The sequence below is a fragment of the Camelus bactrianus genome, chromosome 4 (assembly GCF_048773025.1).
Source record: "Camelus bactrianus isolate YW-2024 breed Bactrian camel chromosome 4, ASM4877302v1, whole genome shotgun sequence".
NCBI lineage: Eukaryota > Metazoa > Chordata > Mammalia > Artiodactyla > Camelidae > Camelus > Camelus bactrianus.
The window spans coordinates 74,863,074-74,890,175 of NC_133542.1; the positions used below are offsets into that span (position 1 = coordinate 74,863,074).

Consider the following 27,102-nt stretch of genomic DNA (forward strand, 5'->3'; position numbering starts at 1 on the left):
GCTGCCAGACCCTGAGCCTTGGTTCCCCAGGGCCAATACCAGCCGCTGTGTCCCAGGTGAGTCACCTCAGCACCCCAACCTCCCAAATCTGAAAATGCAAGGAATTAGGCAGAAAAGCCACATAATGTGGCAACAGGGCGCAGAGGCGCAGTGGGCCGGTCCTGGGGTCCTGGCAGGAGGCCTTGCTCAACTCCTTCCTGTCTGGGTCTCCTGGAGAAGCCACTTCCTCCCTCAGCGCCTCGGTTTCCCACTTTGCAAACGGACAGAAATCTGCACTCTCCCTCAGCTGTGTGTAATCAGACAGTCGGCGCTCACCCGCAGCAGGGCCTCCGGGGGAGACAGCTCTCCACGAAGTAGCTGCTTTATCCACGTCTGGGATCTCATGTCCGGCATCGAGCCGAGCCTGGCACGTGGGCACCGGTAAACCAGTACTCCATGGACTGACTCCCGGACCACTCTGGGGGGAAGGAAACAGGAAGAGGGCAGACCCTGAGTTCCTACCAGAGAGGGGGCAGGCAGCGACTTCCCACCTGGCCAGCGGGCTGGACCCACCTAACCTGGGCAGCAGGGGTGGGGGCTGCGAGGTGCCCATGGCTCTAGGCCGGCCATCTGGAGCCCCACCTGGGTCCCCAGGACCACTGCCGGCTGTGACTTGGCACGTGGCCGAGCACCAGTGGCGCTCTCCCCTCTCCAGCTGCCCTGCCTGTGGTGGTGAGCGGCCAAGAGCCACCAGCTGTCACTGCGCTACTATTCCTCCCTTCCCCCGGCGCCGTGACTGTCCTTAAGACTATTACTACGACTTCCCTTGTGAGGCAGCCCCTGGCAGCTGCGGGAGGGCGCTGAGACCCCCTCCCATGTGGGGCGTCCTCTTTGCCCAGGGCCTGCCAGGGCGGGGGAGGGACCAAGCCTGGGCGCCCCCGGGCTGCCCCCACGGCTTCCCAGCCCCCCTCGGCCGTTCCACTGCAGCGGCGGCGCGGGGAGCGCGCGGGGCGGCGCGCGGAGTTGGTAGCGCCCGCTCCGCCCCCGCCCCCGCCGCCGCCGCCGCCGCCGCCGCCGTGCGCTCCCGCAGGATGGCGCGGGCCAAGCTGCCGCGTTCGCCGTCCGAGGGCAAGGCGGGTCCCAGGGGAGCCCCGGCCGGCGCCTCAGCCCCCGAGGAGCCGCATGGGCTGAGCCCGCTGCTGCCGGCCCGTGGGAGGGGCTCCATGGGCAGCGACGTGGGCCAGAGGTAGGGGCGAGGGCGCGGGGTGCCGCCGGGAGGGGCTTTGCATCTCTGCCGCTCGCATCCTGCACGGTCTGCGCTGGGCTGCACTCGGCTGCACCTGCCGCGTTGCCTGCAGCCCCGGGAAGGGAGGGAAGGAAGGGACCCCAACCCAGGCGCCCTACCCACCTTCTGTGTCTCCAGTCTGCCTTAGGGAGCTTGTGGGACCCCTGTTCCCTACTGCTTTTATAGGCTGAGCGCAGTGGGCCTGCAGGTAAGATCAGAAGGGAGAAAGGAAGTGGGGACCTGGGCGCTGTGCCAGGTGGCTTGGTGACCACTGCCTGAGCCCTGTCCCACTGGAGGCTGCACTCATATTGGTTCCAGCAGCCACCTGGAGGGAGGCAGGGCCAGCATTTGTGTCCCCACTTCAGAGGTGAATTGTGTGAGGCCCAGGGTGGTCCGGGGGCTAGTGGAAGGCTGCACAGCAGATTGGGGCATGGATGCATCAGGGCTTAGGCTCCCTGGGGCTGGTGCCCAGAGCCAGTGACAGCTGGGGTGCAGGAGGCTGGTTCCCTGGCCAGGCAGGGGCAGGGCTGACCCCTCTCCAACCCCTCCTTGACCATGGATGCAGCGCAACACCCCCATTTCATGGATGAGGACACTGAGGCTCAATGTCTGCAGCGCTGATACTTAGCCAGCACCTTCCCTGTGCCAGGAGCCCTTCTAGATGCTGCGGGGGAAACGGAGATGAATCAGACCCACTCTGATGTGGGCACACATCGTGGGCAGGAAACCTGTGCCTGCTAGAGGTGCAGACTTGGCCGGGCAAGGAGAGTGAGGGCTTCCTGGGGCTCTGGCCCTTCAGGGGGAGCACGGAGAGGTGGGCAGGGCCGAAGCCTGGAAGGGGGTGCCATGCCTCTTCAGGGTCGGGGCAAGGAATTGGCAGGGACTCAGCCTGGCAGATGGTAGGACAAGGATGCCTGGGGGGCCTCCTCCTGCCCCTCCCTGCTGCCCACAGGCCATCCAGGCCCCTCCCTGTTCTCACATCCCATTTCCTGCTCCTCGACAGGGCAGTGAGGGGCAGCTGCCTGATGGTCATTCCCATTTGCTGGAGGAGACCGCTAAGGCTGGAGGTTAAGTGTCTCTAACAGGCACTCCTGGTGGGTTCAAGCAGCTCGTGGGCAGCCCCTGGGCAGGGAGAAGGCAAGTGCTGGCTGGGCCCTGGGGACCAGATACCTCTCCTCCCCATTCTCTTCCTGGACGCTATGCGGGCCAGTGAGTCCAGAGCCTCTGGTTACAGCCAGCCTGGCCCTTGCAAAGAATTGGCTCCCTTCTGTCCCTGTTCCTGCAGGGATACAGGGATGGCAGGTCCTGCCCAGGCTGCATCTGAGCCCACAGTGCAGCATGGGAGCTGTGGTGGCAGGGCCACCTCCTCCAGGAAGTCCTCCCCCCCCCCCACACCCACCTGTGCCATCCCCAGTCCTGTGCTGACTCTGCATGGGGCAGCGTCACTCAGTCCCCGTGCAGCACCTGCGGTGCAGGGTCCTAATCAGCCTCCTTCTGCAGAGTAGAGGAAAGGGGGCTGTCTGCAGCTGCACAGCAGGCCTAGCAGCATGGGGGTCTGCAGCCACCTCTTCCCCCTCAAGCATTAGATGTGGAGTTTGCTCTGATGGGAGCAGCAGGGAGCCATGGCAGGTTCCTGAGCAGAGGAGAACTTGCAGGGTTTCAGGGTTTGTTCCTTAAGACTTCAAGTCTGATGGAGATTTCAGCAAGACCAGAGCAGGGAGGTAGGTGCCCCCTGCCTAAGGGAGCCGGCGGCCATAGCTCCTGCAGCTACCCCATTCTACATGCTTGGCCATCTTTGGGAGCCAGCAGGGTCAGGGCTCACAGGGCCATGAGGCCTCAGCCCTCTCCAGGGTGGCCCAGAGCCGCCTGAAGGCCTCATTATTGCTGGGAAGGTAGCGAGGCAGGGGGAGGAATCTCTACTGCCCCCAAGGGACTGAGCCACAGGAAGGTGCTTGCTCCCGACACCCTGCCCAGAGCAACTCACCTCCGCCCAAGCACCACGCCCCCATCTCCTGGATGCTGTGGGCCAGTGTTCATCCCTCCTCCCCCCAGCCCCTGCCTGGGCTCATATCTCAGGGGTCTGCCCCTCCTTCTCTGTCTGCGCCTCCAGCATGGGGTGGGGTGTGAGGGGAGGGGTGGTTAGGCCTGGGGCAGGGGTGATGGGAACCATCACTTAAGAGGTTTTGAGCTAAAGAACCAGTGAAGGAGAGGCTGGCCATGTAATGAACTCTCCTGGTGGATCAGGAGTTTGCGCCCCCAGCAACCCCAGGGCTGAGTGGCCTTGCCGCTCACAGGTGCCACCGCACAGCTCACACCCAACTGGGCCCCAGTGCAGCCTCTGCCTCCTGCCGCCTTCTCCCTGGGGGCTTCCTCAACCACGATCTTTTTCCTGGGTCTGCGCAGAGTGGTAAGCGATGCCCACACTGGGTGGTGGACAGGCCCGCAGGCCTGCTGGCGCAGTCGACACTCCTGCAGGCAGAGCCGTTCCCATGTGTGTTCATCAGGAGCCCTTCCTCCAGTCAGGGCCAGGGAAGGCGAAGCTGCCTACATGGACTGGGGCTCCAGTTTGGGGACCTGCTGGTGGTGGGGGGGGTGGTTCAGCCCTGGCCTTGGAGCCCCAATAGTTGTGAGCAGGAGGGGCTCCGAGAGCCAGGATGGGGTGGGGGTGCTAAGGCCCAGCACTGTCCCCCAGGGCCGGGAGGGGCGGCAGGCAGGGGCCCACAGGAGAGCAGGGCAGGCCAGTGTGCTGGCTCCTGGGGACTCTTGCAGAGAACATGGGGATAGGGGCATTTCCCGGGACCCCCAGGCTGGTAGGGATAGAGTCACTGGATGGTGTAGGCAGGAGGCTTCCAGGTAGGTCCCAGCTAGGTGCACTGACCTGGAAGGAAGGAGGTGGAGGGACAGGGCGGGGCTGGAGGGAAGGGCCTGGTTACTCAGCCACTCTGCCCCAAGTGAGGGGCTCACTGGTGTACTGTTGGAGAGCACTTGCAGGGGTAGCCTGGAAGACATGGTGGGGCCCCGGTGACAAGGAGCAGGCTGAAAAAAGATCTAGCAGGTAGAATCCTGGGGTCTGAGAGTTGCAGGGAGTCGTGGCAGGGTGTAGGGCACACTGTGGACAGCTGAGTTTGGGGGACCTAGAAGCATGCCCGGGGTAGAACTCTAGGAGGCAGAGCCCAGGCTGGGGAGTAGGGACCATTGTGTGGGTGTGGGTGGGGCCACAGGGGCAGGGGGAGGAGTGGGAGGCTGAGGGCAGAAAGAGAGGAAGAGGGTCCCGGGGAGGGGGGAGCAGGAGGACCTGGGCAGAGAAGTAGAAGCCAACAGGAGGTGAGGCCTGCAAGCTGGGCCATGGGGCTGTCTGCACTCCCTCCCTCTCCACCTCCACCCCCCAGCCCATAGGTTTAGGAGCGGGGCTCACCAATCCAGGACCCTCACCAGGAACGGACATCCAAGGAGGGACTTGCTCAGAGCTGGTCTGATGGGAGGGCGTGGGTAGGAGAAGGGAGCTCCCAGAGGTGGGATGGAGGGTGGAGTCAGGAGCGGGGCCTGGGGGGGATTGAAATCAGCAAGAGACCCAGGTGGTGGCTGCAGTGGCCCCTAGAGGCAGCTGGTACCCCCAGGGCCCTGACTCGGGGTGGCCCCTCTGAGCCTGGCTGCCCAGCAAGGACCGGCCTGGGGGGTCAGGGCCCACCTCTGCATGCAGGGCCCTGGGGGCTTCTGTGAATTATGGGGGCTGGGAGGTCAGGGGAGCAAAGACTGCGGGAAGCAGCAACTCAGCCAGCCCAGGACCAATCCGGAACTCTGCGTCCGAGTCTGCACACCCGCCCTCGCCCTCCCCGCGTGCTCAGAGCCCACCGTGTACCCACCACGTCTCACCCTCGGGCAGGCTGCAGTGTGGCCCTCCCTCCTGCTATTCTCAGAACCCCTCAGGGCTGTCTGAGTTCACCTGCTGCAGGCAGAGCCCCACCCCTTACCCCGGGCCTAACTCTGCTGGCCTGCTACCCCTGAGCCCGGAAGCCGCCATGCTGGGGCCCCTCTTCCCCCACAGATCCACACCTTCATGCGGCCCCCTCCCCTCCAGGAACCTGGTCTCTCTCTGCTCTCCGTGTCTCCTAGTCTTCTCCCGCCAGCACCCCTTACCCACTCTCCTGCTGTGACGGGCTATGGTCCTGCCAGGCTCCTGCCACTCCAGTGCAGCTGTCGCCCCAACTCAGCACTGGGGCAGCGCCCAGGCCAGAGGGAACCTGAACCAGATGAACATGCAGAATCGGCTGGAAGCTCCCAGCAACCCCAGGCTCAGGCCCATTTAAGCCCGGGCTTCCCCTGCTCTCTTCGGCGCCCAGCCCCCACCATGCCCTGCCAGGAGCTCTAGGCTGGGGGCCCTGGCGGGGCGCCTGCCCACCCAGAGGGCCCTACACAGGCAGGCAGGCAAGTGTCTATGACCCCACCCTGCTGGCCAGCTCCCTCCTCCCCGCCTGTGGCCTTGGGAAGGCGGTGGTCCTCTCTGAACCTTGGTTTCCTCTTCTGGGAAATGGTTGCTTTAAGAATTAAAAAAAGAGGCCCCCTGAAGTCCTCTGCAGAGGAGCTGGCCTTAGATGGGCGCATCACCAGCAAAAAGCAGACCCTCTGCACCTCCCACCCTACCCAGCCCCAACACAGGCCAGTCCTGGGAGCCAGGAAGCTCAGCTCCTAGCAGCCTCTCTCTCCCTCCCAGTCTCCAGTCTCCAGTCTCCCATAGGCACAGGCTATGTCCACCTTGGTGTCAGCGGGCTGCGGCCAGTCTGGGAGAGCCCTAGGCCAGGCCACCCAAAGGGCAGCAGGTGTGTGTTGCTGACTCAGTAGAGGGGGTGCCCTGGGAATCCCTAAGAAGGGTTAGCTCCCAGCATGGGCCTGTTCTGTTGCCAGGAAGCCGAGGGGCAGGGTGGAGGGCGCCATGGCCTGTGGAGTGCAGGGGAGTCAAGGGGAGGCCAGCAGGCTTGAAGACAAGGAGCCTTGAGCATAATGTCCAGCTGGTGGCCCTGTGTGGGGCCATCCATCACTGCCATCAGCCTCCTGGGTGTCACGGGGGCTGACAGTGCCACTTCCTGGACACTGGGGTCACCCAGGGCTTGCAGCAGGCTCAGTGTGGAGCAGGAGCTGTGAGGACTCGCCACACCTGCTGCCCTAACCTGTTCACTGGGCTGCAGGTGGGGTCCTGCGTGGTTTCCTGATCTGGCCTGGGCAGAGTTGAGGTGCATGTGCTGGCACTGCCACATGCGCCGCGCTGCTTTCTTGGGCACCAAGGGGCCAGGCCCAGTCAGGGGTGTGTGCGCGTGGGCGCGCCTCTGCTGCCCTTGGACCCTGCCCAGATCCTCTGTGCGCCTGTGCCTACGCCTGGTCTGGGAGTCCAGACCCTCCATCTGTCTGTCCACCCCGCTGTCCACGTTGATGTGTCCACTCCGTTCTGTCCCCAGGCTTCATGTGGAAGATTTCAGTCTGGACTCCTCTCTGTCTCAGTAAGTGCTTTGCTTACAGGTGTTCTCCAGCCCCTTGGCAGACCCTAGGGGTGGGCGTCTCGGCCCGTGCCAGCCCTGGTGGGAGAGTCCACTCTGCCCAGCAGCCCCTGTCCTGCAGCCGGACCTTGGGCGGGGCTGAGGCTTGGGATGGGATGATGTGCGGTTCCCTGGGGAGGAGACAGGGAGGAGGAAATGAGGGTGTCCAGAGGCGAGTACCCCCTTAGTCCCACAGTGATGGCTACAGCCCTGGAGAGGGAATGGGGACCCCTGCCGTGGTGCCTGTGTGGAAACAGGCCTTTAGGTCCCACTGAGGCCCTGGCTTCTGCCCACCGCAGCCACCAGTGCAGGTCCTGGCCCCTGGGCGGCTGGCTGGGCTGCACCGCTGTGAACCCCACCAGGCTTTACCAGCTTCAGTTAAGATTTACGTCAAGTTGAAAGTGCTTTGAGGCTGGGGGACCTGATCCCCGCTCAGCAGCCATGTCAAGTGCATTCCTGGGAAAGAGCCCCTTGCCCGCTCAGACCCACGGCGTTCAGTGCGGCCTCCGAGGGGGGCTGGGTTATTCCATTAATCAGCATCAGTGGTGGCGACAGCCACGCCCACTCGGTACTTCCCGTGATGCCCTCCACGTTGCCACGTACAACCCGGGACTCGGTGTCATCACCCCCAGCAGGAGCCTGGGAGCTGGAGGCTGGACCAACTTTGGGCTGCAGTCTCCCAGCCGGTCCCCTGTTGGGTAACGGGTGACTGGGAAGGCACCTCCACGGTCACAGGGCTCTCCAGGCCCCACTGGCTCCCCAGGAGCAGGGCTGAGACTGTGGGAGGAAACAGAAGGTTACAGCCACCCAAGGGGCTGAGGCTGCAGTTCCACTGCCCCAGAGTGGAGTTGTCACTGGTGCAGCAAATGTCCCCAGGCCCTTGGAGGCCCAAGGAGGCTCCCCAGGACCCCTGGCTCAGCCAAGGTGCCAGACCCTCTTGGATGTGTGTGCAGTGGGCCGCAGGTGGGGCTACCCTACTGGGGAGGACCAGCCAGGCCCATCTGTCAGTCTGAGAGGCCACTGTCCACCCTGCCGGCCCCTTGGAGCCCTCCCTTTCCTCAGTGTCCCAGGTACCCACTGCAAGACAACCTGGGAAGTCGGGTGTCCTGTGGCCCAGCCTGAGGCCCCGTCCCCTTCCACCCTGCCTTGGAAGTGGAGCCAGAGCCACCCTGGTGAGAGTCCAGGCGGGGTGAGAGGGATGTCCCCGCCAGAATGTTTTTTGACGCCCATAGGCAAGTCTGCAGGCTCAGGGCTGGCTGTGCTGGGGGGCAAAACAGCCCCTTCCTCCCCCTCCAGCCCAGTGACCTTCCCCAGCGGCCCCCCTGCCAGTCTTCTGTGCCTCCAACCCCAGACCAGCCCCAGGCACCTGCCTCCCTGGCCGGCTCCTTACCCGCCCACCCCAGGACGTGGCGTTGCTTGGGGAGCGGAGCGGGCCACGTGTCTGCCCTTGCCCGGGCCCTGGGCTGGTCACAGGCTCTGCCCATTCTCAGAATAGCTGGCCTCAGGGTCAGTAGTTGGGCCTGGGCTCTGCTTTTCCTTCTTGCCCACGGCTCCGTGGCCTCCTGTGTGGAGCTCCCAGGCACCTGCTGCAGAGCCACCCGCAAGCAGTGGCAGACAAGGGAAAGAGGCAGCCGGACCTCAGCCCCATGTGAGTGTGTGGCTGTCATGGCTGGGCGGGTGGGCCTGCCTGCGGTCGTGTGCCTGGTGTCTGGCCACCCTCCCGCCAGGGCCGGCCGCCCGGCCCTGCATTTGCAGCTTCCCAGCCCAGGCCATCTGCCGGCACCGCCTGCCAGGAATCCCGGGAAGACCCGCCCCCCGAGCCTGCCAGTCAGCAGGGAACGCTGCGGCCCCCGCCCTCCACCTGCCCTCGCCTGGCAGGTCCCAACCTGATGTGGGGTAGGTGGGGTTCAGGCCACTTGGCTGGAACAAGGGGACCTCCTCAGGTCCACCCCAGTGTGGGCAAGACTCTGGTCACAGGGAGGCAGCAGGCCCGGGCCGCACACCGGGTCTGAGCTCGCTCTAACACAAGCTGTGTGGGGATGGGGCAGAGCTACCTGCTGGGACCTGACCCTGCACCCCCAAAACTCGGGAGGCCCAGGCCCAATGGAGAGCCCAGAGCCCCAGTGCCTCTGACCCCCTGGGTGACTGGTGTGGTCTGCCTTACCATGCATGCAGGGACGGGGCTGGCGGGAGTCCTCTGAGGTGCAGGGCTCAGGGAGATGGCTCTCCAGCCACCTGGCCTGAATCCCTGTCCTCACCAGCCCAAAAGCTGCTCACTCTGAGAAGGACAGGAGGGACCAGGGCTGCGGACTGTCCCAGGACAGGGTGTGGGTTTGGCTTGTCCAGTCCTTGTGGCTCATGGCCTGACCCCAGGGGGCATCCCAGGGACCGTCTGAGGCCCAGATTCCCTGAAGCCTCAGGGCCAGGTGACCAGGCCTGCCCAGTACGTGCCGGTGAGTCACCCCTGCTGTAGGCCCTCCCGCACCCCTGGCAGCGGGCAGCAGTGGCCAGCCCTCCCCAGCGGGCATCTTGCCGAAGGAGTAAGTAAAGAAATGTGAATGAACCCCCAGTAGGAGGACCCTCTTTTCTGCCCTTGCCCGAGGCTCTTGAGCTGTGTTTGCAGGCAGCTTGCCACCTGGCTTCAGGACCCGTCACCGTGGGAGCTCTCGCAGCCCACAGTCCCCTGCCCAGCTCCTCCCTGCTCCTCAGAGCATCTTCCTGTGAGCTTGGTCACCAGCTCCACCATGGGGCTTGAGCCACAGCTGGACAGACCACAGTCCTCACCCAAATTCAGGCCTCTGCCCACTGCCCATGGTAGGCGTCAGCCACAGGCCCGCTGCAGGTGCACACGGGGGTTTGGGGTATGGGGCCGTCCTTTTCCGGTGGCGTGAGCGATAGGTGTGGCCACAGTCGGACACACGGAGCAAGGCCAGCCCTGAGCTCCCAGACTGTCTGAGCCCCTGGGTGCCAGGGCCCGCCCCTCACTCACTTCTCCCCTTTGAAAAGCACTGTTTAGCTGGACTGTACAGGGAAGGACCCTGAGACGCCTACAGGACCATTTTAATTTCTCCATGGTCTAAGCACCCCCTGCCAGGCACCCTTGGGACACCCATGGCGGGGGTGGGGGGGTGCTCCTGTCACTGCCTGGTCAGCCAGTCTGTCTGTCCATGACCTCAGGCCGGCTCACTTCCTCCCATGAGCTTGCTGAGCCAGGACCAGCCCATGGAGAGTGTCAGCGGGTGGGCCAGCACCCTCCCCAGCACCACTCTGGGCCGAATTGCACTGCAGCCTTAGCCGTACTGCAGCAGGGTAAAGGAGAAGCTCGGAATTGATTTTTGTGGTGGTGGGAGGAGCAGGCATCTTAGCTCGTGAAAAATAAAAGTGGAGGGGGCTTCGTGGGTTCCCAGCGCCAGGCTGGACCTCCCGGGGTTGGTCTGCCTCAGGGCATCTCCCCTCACCACTCTTCCTCTCCTCTCATGCGAGAGACTGGGGCACAGGGGTCTGTCCAGGGGGACGTCCACAGCCGCCTGAGGGGGCAGGCTGACGAGTGATGGAGGTTCCACATCTGGGGGCTGGAGAGGGTCTAGGATCTAGAAATGAAGGTGTCCGAGGCATGACCAGTGTCAGGCCCGTGGTCCTGATCCACGAGCCCCGGTGCGACTGTGAGAGGCACGTGGGCCGGGAGCCGGGGCAGGGAGGGCGCCAGCAGGTGTCAGGGTGCAGGAGCTGAGGAGGATGGAGGAGACTCAGCCACCAGCCATATGGGCCGAGCACGGCCTTGCTGGCCCAATGAGGGTGCTGTGGGGCTGCCGGAATGGAGGGGCCCAGAGGTGAGGACCCCTCTTTAAGGGTTCGCTGTGCGGGGCAAGAGGGTGGGGGGGCATGTTTGTGAGCTGGTGCTCTGGGCCACGTGGTCCCTCAAGACATGTGGGTGCTGCTGAGGGGCATCTGTCCCCTGATCCGGCCCCAGCCCAGCCGGGCTTGTCTGAGTCCCTCCTCCAGAGAGAAGGGACCCTTGGGAGCTCCCCGACCCCACTCCAGGTGGCACCTACAGAGCTTGGGGCTCCAATGCAACGGGCTGTGCTGGGGTGCTGTGTACAGTGGGGTATGCTGGGGTGCAGTGTACAATGGATTGCTAGGGTACAGTGGGGTGTATTGGGGTGTTCTGGGGTGCAGTGGGGTGTGCTGGGATGCAGTATACAGTGGGGTGCGTTGAAGCACAGTGGAGTACACAAATGTCCTGTAGGACAGTAGGGTGTGCTGGGGTGCAGTGGGGTACACTGACCACTGGCTTTGTGCATCTTCTCCCCTGGGCCTTTCTTGAGCCCTGAGACTAGTGGAGGCCACTGTGGTCAGGCCTGGGCCCCCAGCAAGTGGCAGGTCGGGGAGGTGCTGGGGCTCTGCCCAAGGCCCCTCCCTCAGGCCCAGCCCCAGGGTAGGTCCAGATGGCTGAGGCCAAAACATCAAGTCTGTGTCAGGTACTTTACCTCGAGCAGACTTTGGGGAGTGATGAATATTTTAAACACTTCTTGGGGATGTTGGGGCAGCCAGCCCCTAGCAGAGCAGCACATTTAACTTTCAAGGTGAGAGTGGCATTCACTTCTGCTTTGACAGGAGCCAGAGTCTGGTCAGAGGAGGAGGACGCTCACAGCCCACCCGCCTGGGTGTTAGAGCCCCTTGCCCTGGGAGGAGATGACAGGGAGGTGGGGGTGGGGAGCAGGGACCTGCGAGAGCCAGCACCTCACCTCTGCCTGTGGGCCACTGTCCTGCATCCCCTCTGCTCAACAGCCACCTCCTCCATGCAGCCCTCCAGGATTCCCCTGGGCAGCTGGAGTCTGCCTTCAGGGTGCTCAGCTCCTCTGCCTCCCATGTCATGACCATTGTATGGAGCTGTGGGTAAGCAGTTGCCTCACCTAGGGGGGTCTCGTCCCACCCTGACAACATCCCTGAGTGTCACGGGCTGCCTCCACCTGACATTTGGGTAAGGTGGGGCACAGGACATGGCATCTGGACCAGGCCTTTCTGGCCAAAAGCCTCACCCCAAATCCCTGGGCTGCTGGTGCCTATGCCTGGTCATGGGGTGAAGCCTGGCCACAGTGATGCCTGTGGGCTGCTCGTGGGATTCCTAAGACTCTCTCGCCGATGAGGGCAGATGCAGCCTGTGATGGAGGCTGTAAGAGGCTTGGGAGACAGCAGGTGCAAACCCAGAGCAAGGGGGCCCCACTTCCACGAGGAAAGTGGTGTGAGCCGACCGTTCCTGCCCTGGGAACCTGGCTGCGGGGTCATCCGTGGTCCTGCCTGCTGTCAACACTGGTGTTTTCATTCTGGTGGAACATTAAGCCCTCGCCCACCCATCCAGCATGTGGGTCACAGCAGGCCTGTTGCCTGCAGGCCTCACACTACCCTGGGTGACCAGATAGCTTGTTCTAGCTCCCCTATTCAATGGGGCTCCAGCAATGTCTGTGGGTTCTGGGAGCCTAGACAGGGGCTCCCAGCATCTGAGGATTGGCCAGGTACAGTGAGCTCAAGGGAGGGGAGTGGCTGGAGGGGCCCCACTGCTGGCCGTCTGCCCCAACTGTCCTGCAGCCTGCATGAGCCCCCAGGCATAACCACCAGGGGATGCCAGACAGATCACCTGCCCACCAGCTTCTGGAACATTCTATACAGGTGATATGGCCTTGGAGCCCCAGGCCAGGGGCCACACAGGCCCCATTGAATCCTGGCAGCTGCTGGTGACAGCGAGGCTGGGGGCCCGTGAGTGTGCACCTCTGCAGGGCCCTGGGCGTTGAGACGGTGTCGGCCGGTGGGCAGGTCTGCTGGGGGCCTGGGAATGTCGGACACGGGGCCTCCCATCCGAGGTGGAGGCACTGACCTTGGCTCGGGCAGTGGGGAGGAGCAGCCTGGTGCGGGGGTTTGGGCTTGAGCCCCTGCTGGCCCAGAGCCCACGCCCGTGCTGGCCCCCAGGGTCCAGGTGGAGTTCTACGTCAACGAGAACACCTTCAAGGAGCGGCTCAAGCTGTTCTTCATCAAAAACCAAAGATCCAGTGAGTGGGGCCTGCAGGGGTGGGGGGGGGTTTGCAGAGGAGGGGCTGTGTCGGTGGGGGGTGGGGCACAGGGGCGGTGGGAGTGCCCCCATCTCAGCTCCGCACCACCTTCCGTGGTGGGAGCTGGAGGGAGCCTGTGGGGACCCGGCCCCCTCCCAGGCCCCTGCATGTGCCCCCCCCACCCTTCCCAGCAGGAGCTCGGCTACCTGGGATGCGGGATGGGGCCCGGAAGTGGTTCCCGTGGGTCCTAGTCCATTGGTCTGTCGGTTGCTCCCCAAACCCCTCCAGTCTGCCCCGGGGGCCAGAAGCTTGGGGAATCCTCTGCATGCCCACCTTAGGATGTCCTGCATTAGGACGGGGTGGAGCCTTTCAGAGTCTGGCCCAACAGCACCCCCTCAATGCAGAGCACCCCGTCAGTGCTGGCAGGGCCAGTCAGGGTACCCGAGGCCCAGTAGGGAGGGGGAGTGTGGCCTGACCACCGTCCCCGCCCCCACAGGCCTGAGGATCCGACTGTTCAACTTCTCCCTGAAGCTGCTCACCTGCCTGCTCTACATCGTCCGAGTGCTGCTCGACGACCCAGCCCTGGGGATCGGATGGTGGGTGACCACGGCCCAGGGCTGAGCCTTCCTGCCGGGCCTGCCGCTGTTACAGAGGCCCACGGGGTCTGCATGGGGGTCCATGCCCGGGGCCTTGGGGAGTCCTTCCTTCCCCCACGTGACCCCACCTGACATCTGTCCCCAAAAGAGTCGCGGCCAGCACACTGCCCACAGGATCCCGCTGACCGGAAAGTTGCGCATGAGCAGATGGTGTCAGTGTCTGTGGACAACGGCTGCGTTTGCAGCTGTGCGCGGACCTGGACAGGTCTCTCCTTGGGGGTCTGGGATGCCGCCCCCTCCCCCCGGCCCTGGTGTGCGGGAGGCTCTCAGCTACTGCTGGGTGGGGGTTGGGGGTGTCGCCAGGCCCCTGGGTGGAGTGGGTGTGAGCCCTGCAGGGTCTCTGCCCCTTTCTTGGAGCTCCACCTGGTTCCACTGTGCCACCCGGGCCCCTGGTGTCCTCTTCCTCACCTCTCCGTTTACCCGGAACACGGGCCATGTGACTTCCTGGCAAAGCGCTGGGAACGGCTGCCTGGGCCCACGGCCGGAGGCAGGGTGGGGCGCGCGGGCTCCTGCTGCGGCGTCTTCCTGCTGCGGTCGAGGTGGCCTGGCCGTTTCCACTCGTGATCCTTGTGGGGAGCCCAGCCTTCCTCCCTGGAAGCTGGGGTCCTTCTCTCTGTGCCTGTGTCTGGCGAGTCTCTGTGACGCCTGGCGTGGCCCCTTCTCTTCACCACGTTGGTCCCCGTGGACACTGAGCTGGGTCCACGCCGGGCTGGGCTCCTCTAGAGTTGGGTCTTTGGAGGTTGCCTCCCCCGTCTGCTCCGAGAGCCCTCCCTGGCCTCCCTCGTACCTGGATGTGGGATTCTGGAATGTTCTGGAATGATTGTCTCCCTCCTGTTTCCCTCTTGTTCTTTCTGGCGGCTCTCCTTGGCCTTCTCTCCAGCTCTCTAGTTGAGATTTTCACTTCTGCTCTCGTATTTTCTAATTCCCAAGAACTCTTCATCTCCGAGTGTCCATCCCTGCTGCAGGCAGCACTGTCTTCCATGCCTCTGGGGCTTGTCTGAAACCCTTTTTCTTGCTTATGTGTTCCTCTCTCGCTCCATCTCTGCTCTCCTGGGCTTCTGTTGAGGGGACTTCCTCAGAAGTCCGGCCACCCTGGCACGGCTCACAGTAAGGGTGGGCACTCAGAGGCTGCGAGCCCTGCGGTCAGGGGGTGCGGCCTGGTCACCACCGTCCTCTGGGTGGCCGGGGCCACTTGTCTGCCCAGCTCCTCAGAGTAGATCTTTCCTAGAGGGGAAGGCCTGGTACTGGGCTCCTGTAGATGGAGGAGGAAGGAAGAAGGGTGAAAGTTTGCTGTGCAGGCTTATACTTACCCACCCCCGCCCCCAAGTGCAGCAAGATGGATTCCCCAGGCCAGACTCTAACACTCTCTCCTGAGAACGGACCTCTTGTCTTCATCCCGAGTGCAGGAGGACGGACAGATCCCACCATGGTGGTTTGAGAAGGAAAACTGGGGCTCTAATTGACTCTCATACTGACTTTTGTGGGTGCATCCCAGCTTCTCACACTCCCAGAGGCATCTGGGTCATCTGGCTCCACATCCCCATGGGGACCAGGTCTGCTGTGTTCATTGCACAGATGGGAGAGCGAATGGATGGATGAGGGGGCTGGTAGAGGCATGGGTAGGATGGATGGGTGGGTGGGTGGGTGATTGGATAGATGATGGATAAATGAATGGATGAGTGGATAAACAGAGGATGGAAGGATGGATAAATCAGTGGATGGATGGAGGGATGGTGGATGGATGGACAGTGCACGGATGGACAGTGGGTGAGTAGATGGATGGATGGGTAGGTGCATAGATAGATGCATGGAGGGTGAGAGGGTGGCCAGCCCCTTCTATGGGCGGTGAGTTTGCAACAACAGCCTCAGTAAGACTGAGGAGGAAGCAAGTCAGTTGAGAAAAACCGGAGGGATCTCCCATCACCATGTGGCTCTGAGAGTGAGGGCCCATTGATCAGCGACACTGGCCTTGGTTATAATCTGGGGCAGAACTAATGTGTCCATCAGACCCTTGCCACCTTCCCAGTGACAGGTATCCAGGTGGCTTAGGGGACTGGTCCTCAGGAGTGACTTGGTCTTGGAGTCACCCCAGTGGGTAGGAGCTCTGCTTTCTCTCCATGCCTCCCTCCCACTGTCCAGCCTTGTGTGCAGCAGCTCTGGCGCTCAGGAGCCCCTGAGTGCTCTGTGGTCCTTCTCTGGCCGTGTCCAGCCCTTCCCGGCAAGCTGCTTCCTCTGGCTGGCCTCTCACACCTCAGAGGGTTGTACCCTCACCAAGCCTGGCCTCCTTCATTAGAGACCCTCCGGGCATGTCTGCAGGGTGGGAGCAGGCTGCCTGGTCCCTCCACCCCATCTCTGCTAGAACACAGATGCCTGAGATGTGTGGGCTGGGCCCTGGGAGGGGAAGAGGGTGCCCCCCACACTCCCTGAGCCTGTGGCAGCTCTGGGAGGGGTCTGGTCCCTTCAGGGCTGGTACTGGGAGGGGGAGGGGCTGCAGTTGGGCCAGCTCTGTCTCTCCACAGCTGGGGCTGCCCCAAGCAGAACTACACCTACAATGAGTCGTCCTCCGAGATCAATTGGTGAGTTCAGTGCCCAGCTCCCACTCAGAGGCCGAGGGTGGGGTGCGGTGGACAGAGGTTGACACTGCCTGGCCCCCAGGTCAGATGCCCAGCCTCAGCCTGTGAGCCTCTTGAGGTCCCTGGGGACATAGCCAACCAGATCCCCCAGGCCCTGGTGGAGCAGTGGGCAGCGCTGGGGCACGGCCCTGCGGAGAACCCTGAGGGCCCAGGAGCAATCTGTGAGTTACAACTAGTGTCACCACAAGCAGGCCTGGCCCAGGCCCCATCACGGATGATGGGTGGGGAGGAGAGAAGCTGGGAGGACCTGCCAGAGTGTCAGTCACTGCGACTCCATGTCATGATACTTTAGCCCAGGAGAGCAAGTGCCCCTGTCAGGCAGTGGGAAGTGACCCCAGAGACATAGGATGCCTGGTCCAGAGGTTAGGACGTGTCCCAGGGGCTTGGCTACCTCCCTATTAGGGCCTTCTCCCTTCCAGTCTCTCACCGTCTGTCCCCAAAACCCAGAGCAACCCCCTCGGCCTTATTCTTGCACCCACAACCCTCCCCTGGTACCCCCAGCCCAGCCTTGCAGAGCAGACCTGGTTCTTCACAGCAGCAAGACCGAATTTGCAGGAGCCCTGACCCCTGGTTCCAGCTCCTCAGCTGTTCCTACTCCAGCCCGTCGCCCATCTCTGGGGGACACAGAGGGTTGAGGAAGAAGGGACATGCCAGCCCTTCCCGGCACACCAGGCCCTTGGAAGTCCCTCCTTTCTGGGGCTTTGGCTTGGAGTAGGGGTGGGGTGGCAGGTGCTCACAATAGGCCCAACACCCCCCACCAGATAGGGGGCCCTCCCACCCCAGGGGGGGGCCTCGGGGGTCAGGGCCTTGGACACCTGGGGTCTGGCCTCTGCCTGGGGAAGCAGGCTCAGCGCTGAGCTGGCCTGGCCCCATCCCTCTGTTCTCACCCAACCTTTGTCCGGAGGCTACGTCTGGGCAGGAAGACCCCCTCCCCATGTCGCTCCCCTCACAATAGCTCTGCCAGGTTATGGACAAGGAACTGAGGTCAGGAAACCTGAGAGGGTGGCTGGTCAGCGCCTCCCCTGCTGGGACATGTGTAGGAGCCCATCCCCAGGAGCCCAGGCAAGAAAGGGTGGCACCTGGGCCAGCTGGAGCCTCTGAGCCCGCAGCCCAGCCCCCAGGCAGGCAGTTTAGGCCCTGAGTTCACAGGCACCTCCCTGGAGGCCTCCGGGGAACCTCCGCTCCATCCTGTTCTCGTCCCCTCTGAGGGCAAGGCTGGTGCCCTCTGTCTGGCTGGAGACCCCGGCAGCTGGGGTCTCCCAGTCCGGGGCTCACCTCCCTCTCTCCCCAGGGCCCCCATCCTGTGGGTGGAGAGAAAGATGCCTCTGTGGGCCATTCAGGTGAGTGGGTGGGGTGGGTGCGGCTCTGGGTGGGCCCTGCCTCCCCCAGCCCCGCTCAAAGGCTCCTGACCCACCCCACCCCAGGTCATCGTGGCCATAATCAGCTTTCTGGAGACCATGCTCCTCATTTACCTCAGCTACAAAGTGAGTGCCCCCCAGGCCTGGCCTTGCCCCTGGACCCCCTCCCCCACCCACTTCCCTGACCTCCTGCTTGGTTTGTCTTTCTCCTCAGCCCCCGCCCCACTCCTGTGCCCCCTCCCCACCCCACCTCACCTGAAGGCCCCCTTGGCTCCCCAGGGCAACATCTGGGAGCAGATCTTCCGCGTGTCCTTCATCCTGGAGATGATCAACACACTGCCCTTCATCATCACGGTGGGTGAGCCGCCGGCTGAGCGGGGGGCTGCTGGGCCCCCAGCCCCCTGACCCATCTCCTCTGCAGATATTCTGGGCCCCACTGCGGAATTTGTTCATCCCCGTGTTTCTCAACTGCTGGCTGGCCAAACACGCCCTGGAAAACATGATCGTAAGCCGGGGGCCAGGCAGCTCCGTACAGGGGGGTGGGCACCCCAGGACCCTGGGCAGCAGCTTGGCCCTGGCCCTGGCCTGGCAGAGAGCTGGCCAGCTTCCCACGCTCCTGGTCTCCATTACTGAGATGCCCTCATGTCTCCTTCCCGACCAGCTGGAGCCCCAGCCCTGATGTCCGAGGGGGTCACCATGGGCTGTTCCTGACCCCAGAACCTTGGCTGGGGGAAAGGGCAGGGAGACTTGCAAGTGACAGCCAATGGGGCCATGTGACCCAGGGCTCCACACAAACTCAGGCCACACAACGAGGACCACGTGACCCAGGGCCACAGGCAGGTCCCCGTGCTGAGGTCTGAGCAAGGCCCACGGCAGCAGGCAGCACCGTTTCCTCCCAGGGTGCCACCCCAAGCCTAGGCCCCATTGCTCTCCCTCCCTCCTAACTGTGAAGTGAGGAGACGGTGCTGAGGTCACAGCCTCTGGTCACCCCCCACCCCATGGTGGAAGCCTCTCAGGGTGCTGAGAATGAGAGCTGAGGTCGAGTCCACCTGCTGTACCCAGGGGCCTTCAACCTCCCTCTATTCTCTCTTGTGTATCTGGGCTCCATCCGGGTCCGGGCTCTGCTGCTGACGGCACCCCCGCAGAACGACTTCCACCGCGCCATCCTGCGCACCCAGTCAGCCATGTTCAACCAGGTCCTCATCCTCTTCTGCACCCTGCTGTGCCTGGTCTTCACGGGGTGAGTGTGCTGCCAAGAGGCCCCCGCACGCCCAGAGGTCCCACCGCGTGGCAGGGCTCCCCATTCCCTGGGCAGAGCCAGGCCCTTGTGTCCAGAAGGCCAGGAAGGCCTCCAGGTGGCGGGTGGCAGCCCAGCAGTGACCGAGGACCTCAAGTCAGCTTGGAGCCCATGTTCCCTGGCCAGAGCATCCCACGTCCAGCTCCTCTGGTGCCGAGAAGCCCCAGGTCTGGCTTCCTGGACGGTCCCTCAGGAGGCAGCTTGGAGGAGGGAACTGGCCTCAAACCCTGGCCAGATGGGGACCCTTTACTTAAGGTCCAGCTGAGAATAAGGTCTGGGAGCAGCCTGGGTGAGAGGTGGGGCCCCTGGAGCTGAGAGCCCCACCCCCACCACAGCCCCACCCCTGCTGAGCAAGGCCCACGCCCCAGGCCTGCTTGTGCCCCAGACCAGGATGTGGGCAGGCACTGGGGCCCAGGAGGGAGGGTCATGTGTCTCCTTCCCCCCCCTCCACTCACCCCCAACACACACAGACCTCAACGAGCTGATGGGGTGTCCTTGGGGTAGAAAGCTCCAGGGTGATTCAGCCTGCTCCCTCCCAGCAGACACCGTGTCCATCTGTCATCCCAAGGGGAGGGTCCCACACACCACAGTCCACCGTCAGCACCTTCCAGTCTGGGGACAGGGACATGAGGCCACGGGCATGGGAAGGATTGTCCAGCTCAGCCCCAGCTGGCAGGGGGCTGAGTGTGCCCCATGCCCTGTCTGTCCTCCCAGGCGAGGATGAGGCTCTGAGGTGGGGTGGCACATAGGGGCCCACAGGCTGGGCGGCCATGCCCACCCCCACTGACCACTCCCCCCAGGCCCAGGCTGAACCCACACAGCTCTGTGTCCACACTCCGGGTCAATTTTTTAGGGGCCTCAAAAGAGCCAGGGGGTGGGAAAGGAAGGTCTGGGGGGATCCGAGGTGCTGGGTGTGCTGGCTCTCACTGGTTGGGGTCCGGAAGCACTGGGAGTCCCAGTCGGTGAGCTGGGCTGAGGGCCAGCTGGGGGACCATGTCAGTGATGGGGCAACCCTTGGGCTCTGGGTGACGAGGTACTGCAGGCAGGCAGCACTTTGCCCCAGGAGCTCAGGGTATCTGAGGCCCCACGCAGCCCCTGTCACCCGGCCCCCAGGACCTGTGGCATCCAGCACCTGGAGCGTGCGGGTGACAACCTGTCGCTCCTGACTTCCTTCTACTTCTGCATCGTCACCTTCTCCACCGTGGGCTACGGAGATGTGACGCCCAAGATCTGGCCATCCCAGCTGCTGGTGGTTGTCATGATCTGCGTGGCCCTTGTGGTCCTCCCACTGCAGGTGAGCCCCGCCCAGCAGGAGTCGTCCCTCCTCCAGACAGGGGTGTGAAAGCAGAGGAGGGGTGATGCTCACTGGAGGGTCCACGGGGCCGAGATCCCAAGAGGCAGGGAACAACACTACACGGAGTGGGGGTGCCTGCCAGGGGCCCACTGGGGGTCTGGTAAGTAGTGAGGCCTGAGGCAGTCAGGACTGTGGATGAGGACAGTGTTCTCAGACGTGGAGAGGTGGTCTCCAGGTGCCACAGGCCGGCTCTCCCAGGACCTGTGCGGAGTGTGGAGCTGGAAGAGCTGCCAGTCTTCCGCGGGCTGGGTGTCAGGAGTCCTCAGCTGGCGTAGCTGTCAGGACCACATGTCACCTGTCAGCAAGGCCAGTCTGACAGCTGAGTCACACTGCGGGAAGAGAGACCCCACCTCTGTTTATGTATGAAAGGTGGAGGCCTGGAGAGGGGGCCAGCCAGCTGCAGACACCCCTGACCCTTCAGAGGGCAGGAAAAGGCCTGGGGAGGGATCAGGACAGATTAGGGGAAGCCAGACCCCAAGGTAGACACTCGGGATGTGGAGGGACAGGGGTGAGGGAGGCACCTAACTGTGGCTATAACAGGGGCCAGTCCACCCAGGGGGTCCTCTGCTGCCCCTGAGCTCAGCCCCCCAGCCCCTGCCCCCACCCCAACCTTGCAGCTCAGAGCCCCTAGCCCCAGCCGACACCCCCTGTTCCCTGCTTCCCTCTGGGCCAGAGAACAGCCCCCCAGGAAGGCCTACTTACTAGCACATTGCCCAGGGCAGGTGAGCACTGTGGGGGCAACCGCTGCCATTCATTTTAAACTGTGTTGAATAAATGACCTGAGTGCTTGAGATGGAAACCTGAGAACTTTCATGGGGAGAAACTTCACAGGTCAGACTGCAGCGGGAGGCCCTGGGCGGGTCAGCACCCCGGACAGCTCCCTGGAGCCCTCACACACTCTCACCTCCAGCTGACTTTTATGTATCTGTCAATGTCGTATTTAAAAAGGGCTCCCAACACCCAAAGTTCACGGCCAGGAAGAGTGGGCCAGAGTGGACGGCACCCCAAACAGCAGCCTTGAGTCGGCACACCCTTGGTGTGGGCTCATAACCACAGTGGTGTTCCTTCCACGCTAGGAGTCTGGGTCCCTAATTCTGTGGCCGAGAATTTCCTGACACTTCGAGGTTTCTCCAAAATGTGTCTCAGGTGCTGATGGAGACCCAAAGGTCTCATAGTTATCTGGATGTCCAGACCGCAGACTGGCAGCCACGATGGTCACCTTGGCCTCTAGGGGCTGGGAGCTGGACCAACGTGTCTCTCACTGTCCTACACACTGGCCAGGATGTCCACTCTGCGTCCACCCGTCCCACTGAGTGACCTGTGCTGCAAACACCTAGTCTTCCAAGACATAGTCGGGACGCAGCTTCGTCCTTGCCCCACACCCACCTCCTCCGTCCTGCTCTGCTCTCTGCCCTCCCTGCCCTGCACGTGCTGCCAGCCGTCTGTCTGTCCTGCTCTGTGCTGTCGCAGGTCCTGGAGCCCCAGGCCACCTGGCACTCACCTGCTCTTACCTGCAGTTTGAGGAGCTCGTCTACCTGTGGATGGAGCGGCAGAAATCAGGAGGCAACTACAGCCGCCACCGAGCCCAGACAGAGAAGCACGTGATCCTGTGCGTCAGCTCCCTCAAGATCGACCTGCTCATGGACTTCCTGAACGAGTTCTATGCCCATCCCCGGCTGCAGGTGAGGCCGCACCCACGGCCCCACCCCTCCCCAGGATCTTGGTTCCCCTGGCTGTGTGGTGGAGCCCAGGTGGTCTCCCACACTCTGGGGATGGATTTGTGGGGTCCTGCGTTTCCCTCCTGCGAGATACTCCATCACAGAGAGGGCTGGGGATCTCAAGAAGCAACAGGTGTGAAAACACTAGGAAAGCAGGGTGGGCAGAGGGTGGGGTGAGCTTGCTAGATGGCTGAACCTGCCCTACCTGCAGGACTATTACGTTGTCATCCTGTGTCCCACTGAGATGGACATCCAGGTTCGCAGGGTCCTGCAGATACCCCTGTGGTCCCAGCGGGTCATCTACCTCCAGGGCTCCGCACTCAAGGACCAAGACCTCATGCGGGCCAAGTGAGTGCCAGCTGGGGGTGAGGGTGTGGTCCTGCATCACCTGAGCAATGGCCCTGAGCGTGGGCCGGTGGGGATGGGCCATCAGGCAGGCAGCACCTCCAGCTCCATGCCTGCTGCCCGCCCAGGAGAGCCAGGCCCCCCACTGAGCCCGCAGAGCAACCCAGGCAAAGCTCTCCCACCTGCCCAATGTGCACCAGGTTCTGGGAGAGGCTCAAAGTGGGAGTGAGGGTGGGCTGGTGGGAAGCTAAGGCTGTGGGCGGGTTTTCTCTTAAAGACGAGGTGACAGAGTGACTTGAGGTGAGAAGACTGAGTTGTGAACAGAACTTTTCAGAATGTGATGCAGCACATTCTGAGACACTGCAGGAGCCCCACACCCCCATCATGACTTTATTCCAGAGCCCGATGCAACCTTCCTGCTGAAATGTGGGTTGTATGGGGGCCAAGGGGGTAGGAGACCAGGCAGCCAAGTCCTCCACCTGCCCAATTCCTGAGCCCTGGACCCCACAGTCTCGCACATAAACTGGGGGCAGGAATCAAGTCCCCAGGCAGGGACATGTTGGGGGTGCATGGTGATGGGGTGGGAGGCTCCAGGCCTCCCTGCCCTGGGGTGTGAGTGACAGTTTCTTAGATGCTCTTTCTGTAGCCAGGGGCTCTGGGAGGTGTGAGGGGAGCAGAACTGGTCATCCCAGACCTCAGGCAGCCTGCCCCAAGACGGGACAGGCCAGCAGGCGGGGTCCAGCATCTCTGCTCTGCCACCAAGTGTGTCCTCTGTTCTGTGCCCCGGCCCTATCCCCAGTTAGCCGGGGCCCATCCTCAGCCCATCCAGGGCTGGTGAGAGTGAGATGGGGTCTTGACAAGGTCCACCCCTTCCCCTGATGGCCAAGACAGGAACACAGACAGTCCTGAGGGTGCTCAGACCTGGTGCTTTGCAGGATGGACAACGGGGAGGCCTGCTTTATCCTCAGCAGCCGGAACGAGGTGGATCGCACAGCAGCGGTGAGCAACCCCCACACACCGCCCACCTGCCCACAGGCCGGGGGGCGCCTGCACTAACTGCCGCCCCCCCACCCCCAGGACCACCAGACCATCCTGCGCGCCTGGGCCGTGAAGGACTTTGCCCCCAACTGCCCCCTGTACGTCCAGATCCTCAAGCCCGAGAACAAGTTTCACGTCAAGTTTGCAGGTACATTTGGCCAGGATAGGGAAGAGGGTGCTGGGGTGGAGAGGTGGCAGAGCTCATGCAGGCTGTACACCTGGGGGCCTGGGGGTCAGTGAGGGCAGGAGCCCTGTCTGACAAGCACCGTTATGGGCACCTGGGGGACAGGTGAGTGCCCTGGGTGGGCTGAGCAGAGGAGGGGTTCTGGGAGGGCACCTGGCAAGGGGGCGGCTGCCGTTGGGGCAGGGAGGCCTGCGCAGTGACCTGCCCTCCTCCCGAAGACCACGTGGTGTGTGAGGAGGAATGCAAGTACGCCATGCTGGCACTAAACTGCATCTGCCCGGCCACATCCACCCTCATCACGCTGCTGGTGCACACGTCCCGCGGCCAGTGAGTGCCCCCTCCCTGTGACCACCACCCAGCTGTGCAGTGCCCACAGGGCACCCCAGGGAGACAAGGCAGGGGTGCTAGGGGCACGGGAGGGGTGTGGGGCTGCGGAGATGGGGGAATGCCCCAGAGGGCAACCACGGGAGGACTCAGCTGAGGATGTCGGGCTCATGTGGGAAGCAGTAGGCAGCTCACCAAGGGAGGGGTTGGAGCTGAGGGGCAGCCAGGGGGCTGCTGGGAATTGCAAGCAGCGCGCGCCATGGAGCAGAGGGAAGGGTGGGGGCCGGGGAGAGCCCTGAGTTTTAGGCACAGTGACGGGGGCTAGTGCATCTTGGTTTAAGGGAGAAAGTGCGTTTGGTTCTCAGCACCTGGGCTGCCCTGGGACAGAGGAGGGGCATTATCTTCTTCCTGGGAAGACCAGGTTGGGGCTGGCACCCCCTCCCCAAGACACTGGGCCTCCGCTGGCTCCCTATGGGGCCTGGGTGGCCCCAGGGGAGGGACCAAGCAGGGGAGGAGGACCCACAGGTCACAGAGGCTGGTCTTGACCCTAAAACATTCTGACACCCCCTAAAGTCAGACCATTGTGTTTACAGATTTTGAAAAATGGCCAAGTGACCCATGAGGTCACCCATGTCTAGTCTCAGCCAGATAAGAAGGGGTCAGGGGCCAAGCTGGCTTCCACCCATGCCATCAGAAGCCAAACTAGGGGGGCACCGGCATCCCGGCCAGGCTAGAGAGTGGGGGACAGGGGGCAGCCGTGGAGGTGACCTCCCACCCGCCTCCCACCCAGAGAAGGCCAGGAGTCGCCGGAGCAGTGGCAGCGCATGTACGGTCGCTGCTCAGGCAACGAGGTCTACCACATCCGCATGGGGGACAGCAAGTTCTTCCGCGAGTACCAGGGCAAGAGCTTCACCTACGCTGCCTTCCACGCCCACAAGAAGTACGGTCCCCACCCCGGCCCCCTAGACCTGGACCACGGCAGGGCAGGGCAGGGGAGTGCTGGGCAGGGCTCTGGAGGCTAGAATGGGCGGGCCATGCCCGGTGGGCACGTGGGGACCCGGGGGTTGGACATCACATCCACACCAGCACCAGACCCGCCATGGGGCGTCTCCCCTCCGAGGCTCGGACCTGGGTGGGTCTTGGGTCGAGTGGGAAGGGGTCCCGATGCCCAGGCGGGGTGCCAGGAGGAGTAGCTCTGGGCCCCACCGAGCCCCCGCCCGCCCGCCCAGGTATGGCGTGTGCCTCATTGGCCTGAAGCGGGAGGAGAACAAGAGCATCCTGCTGAACCCGGGGCCGCGGCACATCCTGGCCGCCTCCGACACCTGCTTCTATATCAACATCACCAAGGAGGAGAACTCCGCCTTCATCTTCAAGCAGGAGGAAAAGCAGAAGAAGAAGGGCTTCTCGGGGCCGGGGTTGTACCACGGGCCGCCCCACCTGCCCGTGCGCAGCGTCCTCGCCTCCATGGGTGAGGCGGGGCGGGGCGGGCGGGGCCGGCGGGGCGGGCAGGGCGGGCCAGGGCCCGCCCCCTCCTCCTGGCCTGCGCTGTAGCCGTGGGGAGTCCCGTGTCTGGGCCTGTTTTCGCTTCTGGCCAGAGGGCTATCCCTGCCTTCCTGTGGGGACTGTTGTCGGCATCGGTGTCCAAGTGCCTGTGGGGTGAGACCGCCCTGCATCATGGGAGCCTCTGTCCACCTCCGCTCTGGGAACACCTGCCCGCAGGAGGTCTGGGAGGGGCTGTCAGCCAAGTTCAGCCTCTCTGTTCCAGGGACCGTGGCCATGGACCTCCAAAGCACGGAGTGCCGGCCTGCACAGAGCGGCGGGGGCGGCGGGGGCAGCAAGCTGGCACTCCCCACGGAGAACGGCTCCGGCAGCCGGCGGCCCAGCATCGCGCCTGTCCTGGAGTTGGCCGACAGCTCCGCCCTGCTGCCCTGCGACCTGCTGAGTGACCAGTCCGAGGATGAGATGACGCCGTCGGACGACGAGGGGCTGTCTGTGGTGGAGTGAGTGCCACCTGGGGGATGAGAGCTGGCACCCCGAAAGAGGCAGGGTCACTGGCGAAGGTCCTGGGTCCCCTCCATGCTCTCAATCCCAGCTTCCAAACAGCTTCCCCCAGAGACCTTGTTTGTACAGGGAATCTTCTGAGGACACAACAGGTGGACAGGAAAGTGTCTGTGCCTGCCCTCACCCCTCATCCTCCCTGCCTCGCGCCCTGGGTGGCCACTCCTCAGTGCCGTGGCCTGCTTGGCAGGGGCGGCTATCCTCTGAGCATAGTCTGCAGAGGTCACCTCTAGGGGAGCCCTGGTCGAGGAGCTGGCCAGGCCTGGAGGCCACTGGCCCACCCTGAGCTGTCATCCCAGGGTTTGGGGCCAGGGCTTCCTCTAGATTATGAGATGGGAGAGACCCCACTGTGACCTCAGCAACTCTTAGTCACTTGGCCTCAGCCAGAACAGGCGGCTCCTGACCACAGGGCCATGGCCAGCCACCATCCCATTCCTCCCAGCTGGGCCGTCACTGCAGCTACTCTCTGCTCCTGCCTTTGCCTCTGGGTAGGGGAGACGTGCTTTAAGGGTAGAGCGCCTGCCAGGGATGAGCTCTGAGAGGGAGGGGGCCAGCAGGGCTCTGACACACCTGGGGCAGAGGAAGGGCTAACCTCTGATGCCACGTCCCTGAAGCCAAGTGGAGGCAAAGCAGGAGGCCAGCCCCTCCCCAGGCTGCTTGGGGGTCTCGACCATGGCAGGGTGACCACTCCAGGTGCTGCTGGGGACGGCAGGGGGATCCGCCTGGCTGTGGGAGCCAGTAGAGAAGGGCCAAGGGCCAGCACTGGCCTAGTCACTGGGACGCTGGGGGCACGGGGGGTCGGGGTGAGGGGCCGTCAGAGCCCCTTACAGTTTTGCTGCGGTCTCCAGGCCTGTGTAAGCTCGTGCAGGTGTGCGTGTGCATGTGACTTCCGTGTGCATGTTCTCTGTGTGTGTGTGTTTCGTGGAATCTCCCCCAGACCCCCAGGGAATAGATGGTGGTCCCCGGTACAGCCCTCCTTCCTGCCCCACCCTGGAGTGGCCAAGGCTGACTGTGGGGGTCCTGGGGCTTCCTGGGGGCAGGGAGCAGCAGCAGGGGCCGCTTCACACACGGGAGGTGGAACAGGTCTGTGGGATCTGGCGCCCCCAAGTGGCCACCTGTGCTGAGACTTCTGTCTCCCCACACCCTCCCCTCCCCCCCAGGTACGTGAAGGGCTACCCCCCCAACTCGCCCTACATCGGCAGCTCCCCCACCCTGTGCCACCTTCTGCCTGTGAAGGCCCCCTTCTGCTGCCTGCGACTAGACAAGGTAGGTTGCAGCAAACATCAGGGAAGCTGCAGGGC

At 63.5% G+C, this 27,102-nt stretch overlaps 1 protein-coding gene across 2 annotated transcripts in view; it reads left to right on the forward strand.

The window, feature by feature from the left end:
• Positions 1 to 1,070: 1,070 nt before the first annotated feature.
• The window catches only part of KCNT1 (potassium sodium-activated channel subfamily T member 1), a 38,136-nt gene continuing 12,104 nt past the window's right edge, over positions 1,071 to 27,102 (forward strand). For both annotated transcript variants that reach the window (XM_074362501.1, XM_074362500.1), the window contains exons 1-20: positions 1,071 to 1,225; positions 6,715 to 6,756; positions 12,757 to 12,836; positions 13,333 to 13,432; positions 16,012 to 16,068; positions 17,417 to 17,465; positions 17,550 to 17,609; positions 17,763 to 17,837; positions 17,905 to 17,988; positions 18,629 to 18,723; positions 19,894 to 20,074; positions 21,652 to 21,816; positions 22,064 to 22,200; positions 23,133 to 23,196; positions 23,275 to 23,383; positions 23,638 to 23,746; positions 24,534 to 24,683; positions 24,973 to 25,211; positions 25,509 to 25,743; positions 26,962 to 27,067. In XM_074362501.1, coding sequence (XP_074218602.1) covers positions 1,071 to 1,225; positions 6,715 to 6,756; positions 12,757 to 12,836; positions 13,333 to 13,432; positions 16,012 to 16,068; positions 17,417 to 17,465; positions 17,550 to 17,609; positions 17,763 to 17,837; positions 17,905 to 17,988; positions 18,629 to 18,723; positions 19,894 to 20,074; positions 21,652 to 21,816; positions 22,064 to 22,200; positions 23,133 to 23,196; positions 23,275 to 23,383; positions 23,638 to 23,746; positions 24,534 to 24,683; positions 24,973 to 25,211; positions 25,509 to 25,743; positions 26,962 to 27,067 — 2,292 coding nt within the window. The remainder of the gene's footprint in view (positions 1,226 to 6,714; positions 6,757 to 12,756; positions 12,837 to 13,332; positions 13,433 to 16,011; positions 16,069 to 17,416; positions 17,466 to 17,549; positions 17,610 to 17,762; positions 17,838 to 17,904; positions 17,989 to 18,628; positions 18,724 to 19,893; positions 20,075 to 21,651; positions 21,817 to 22,063; positions 22,201 to 23,132; positions 23,197 to 23,274; positions 23,384 to 23,637; positions 23,747 to 24,533; positions 24,684 to 24,972; positions 25,212 to 25,508; positions 25,744 to 26,961; positions 27,068 to 27,102) is intronic.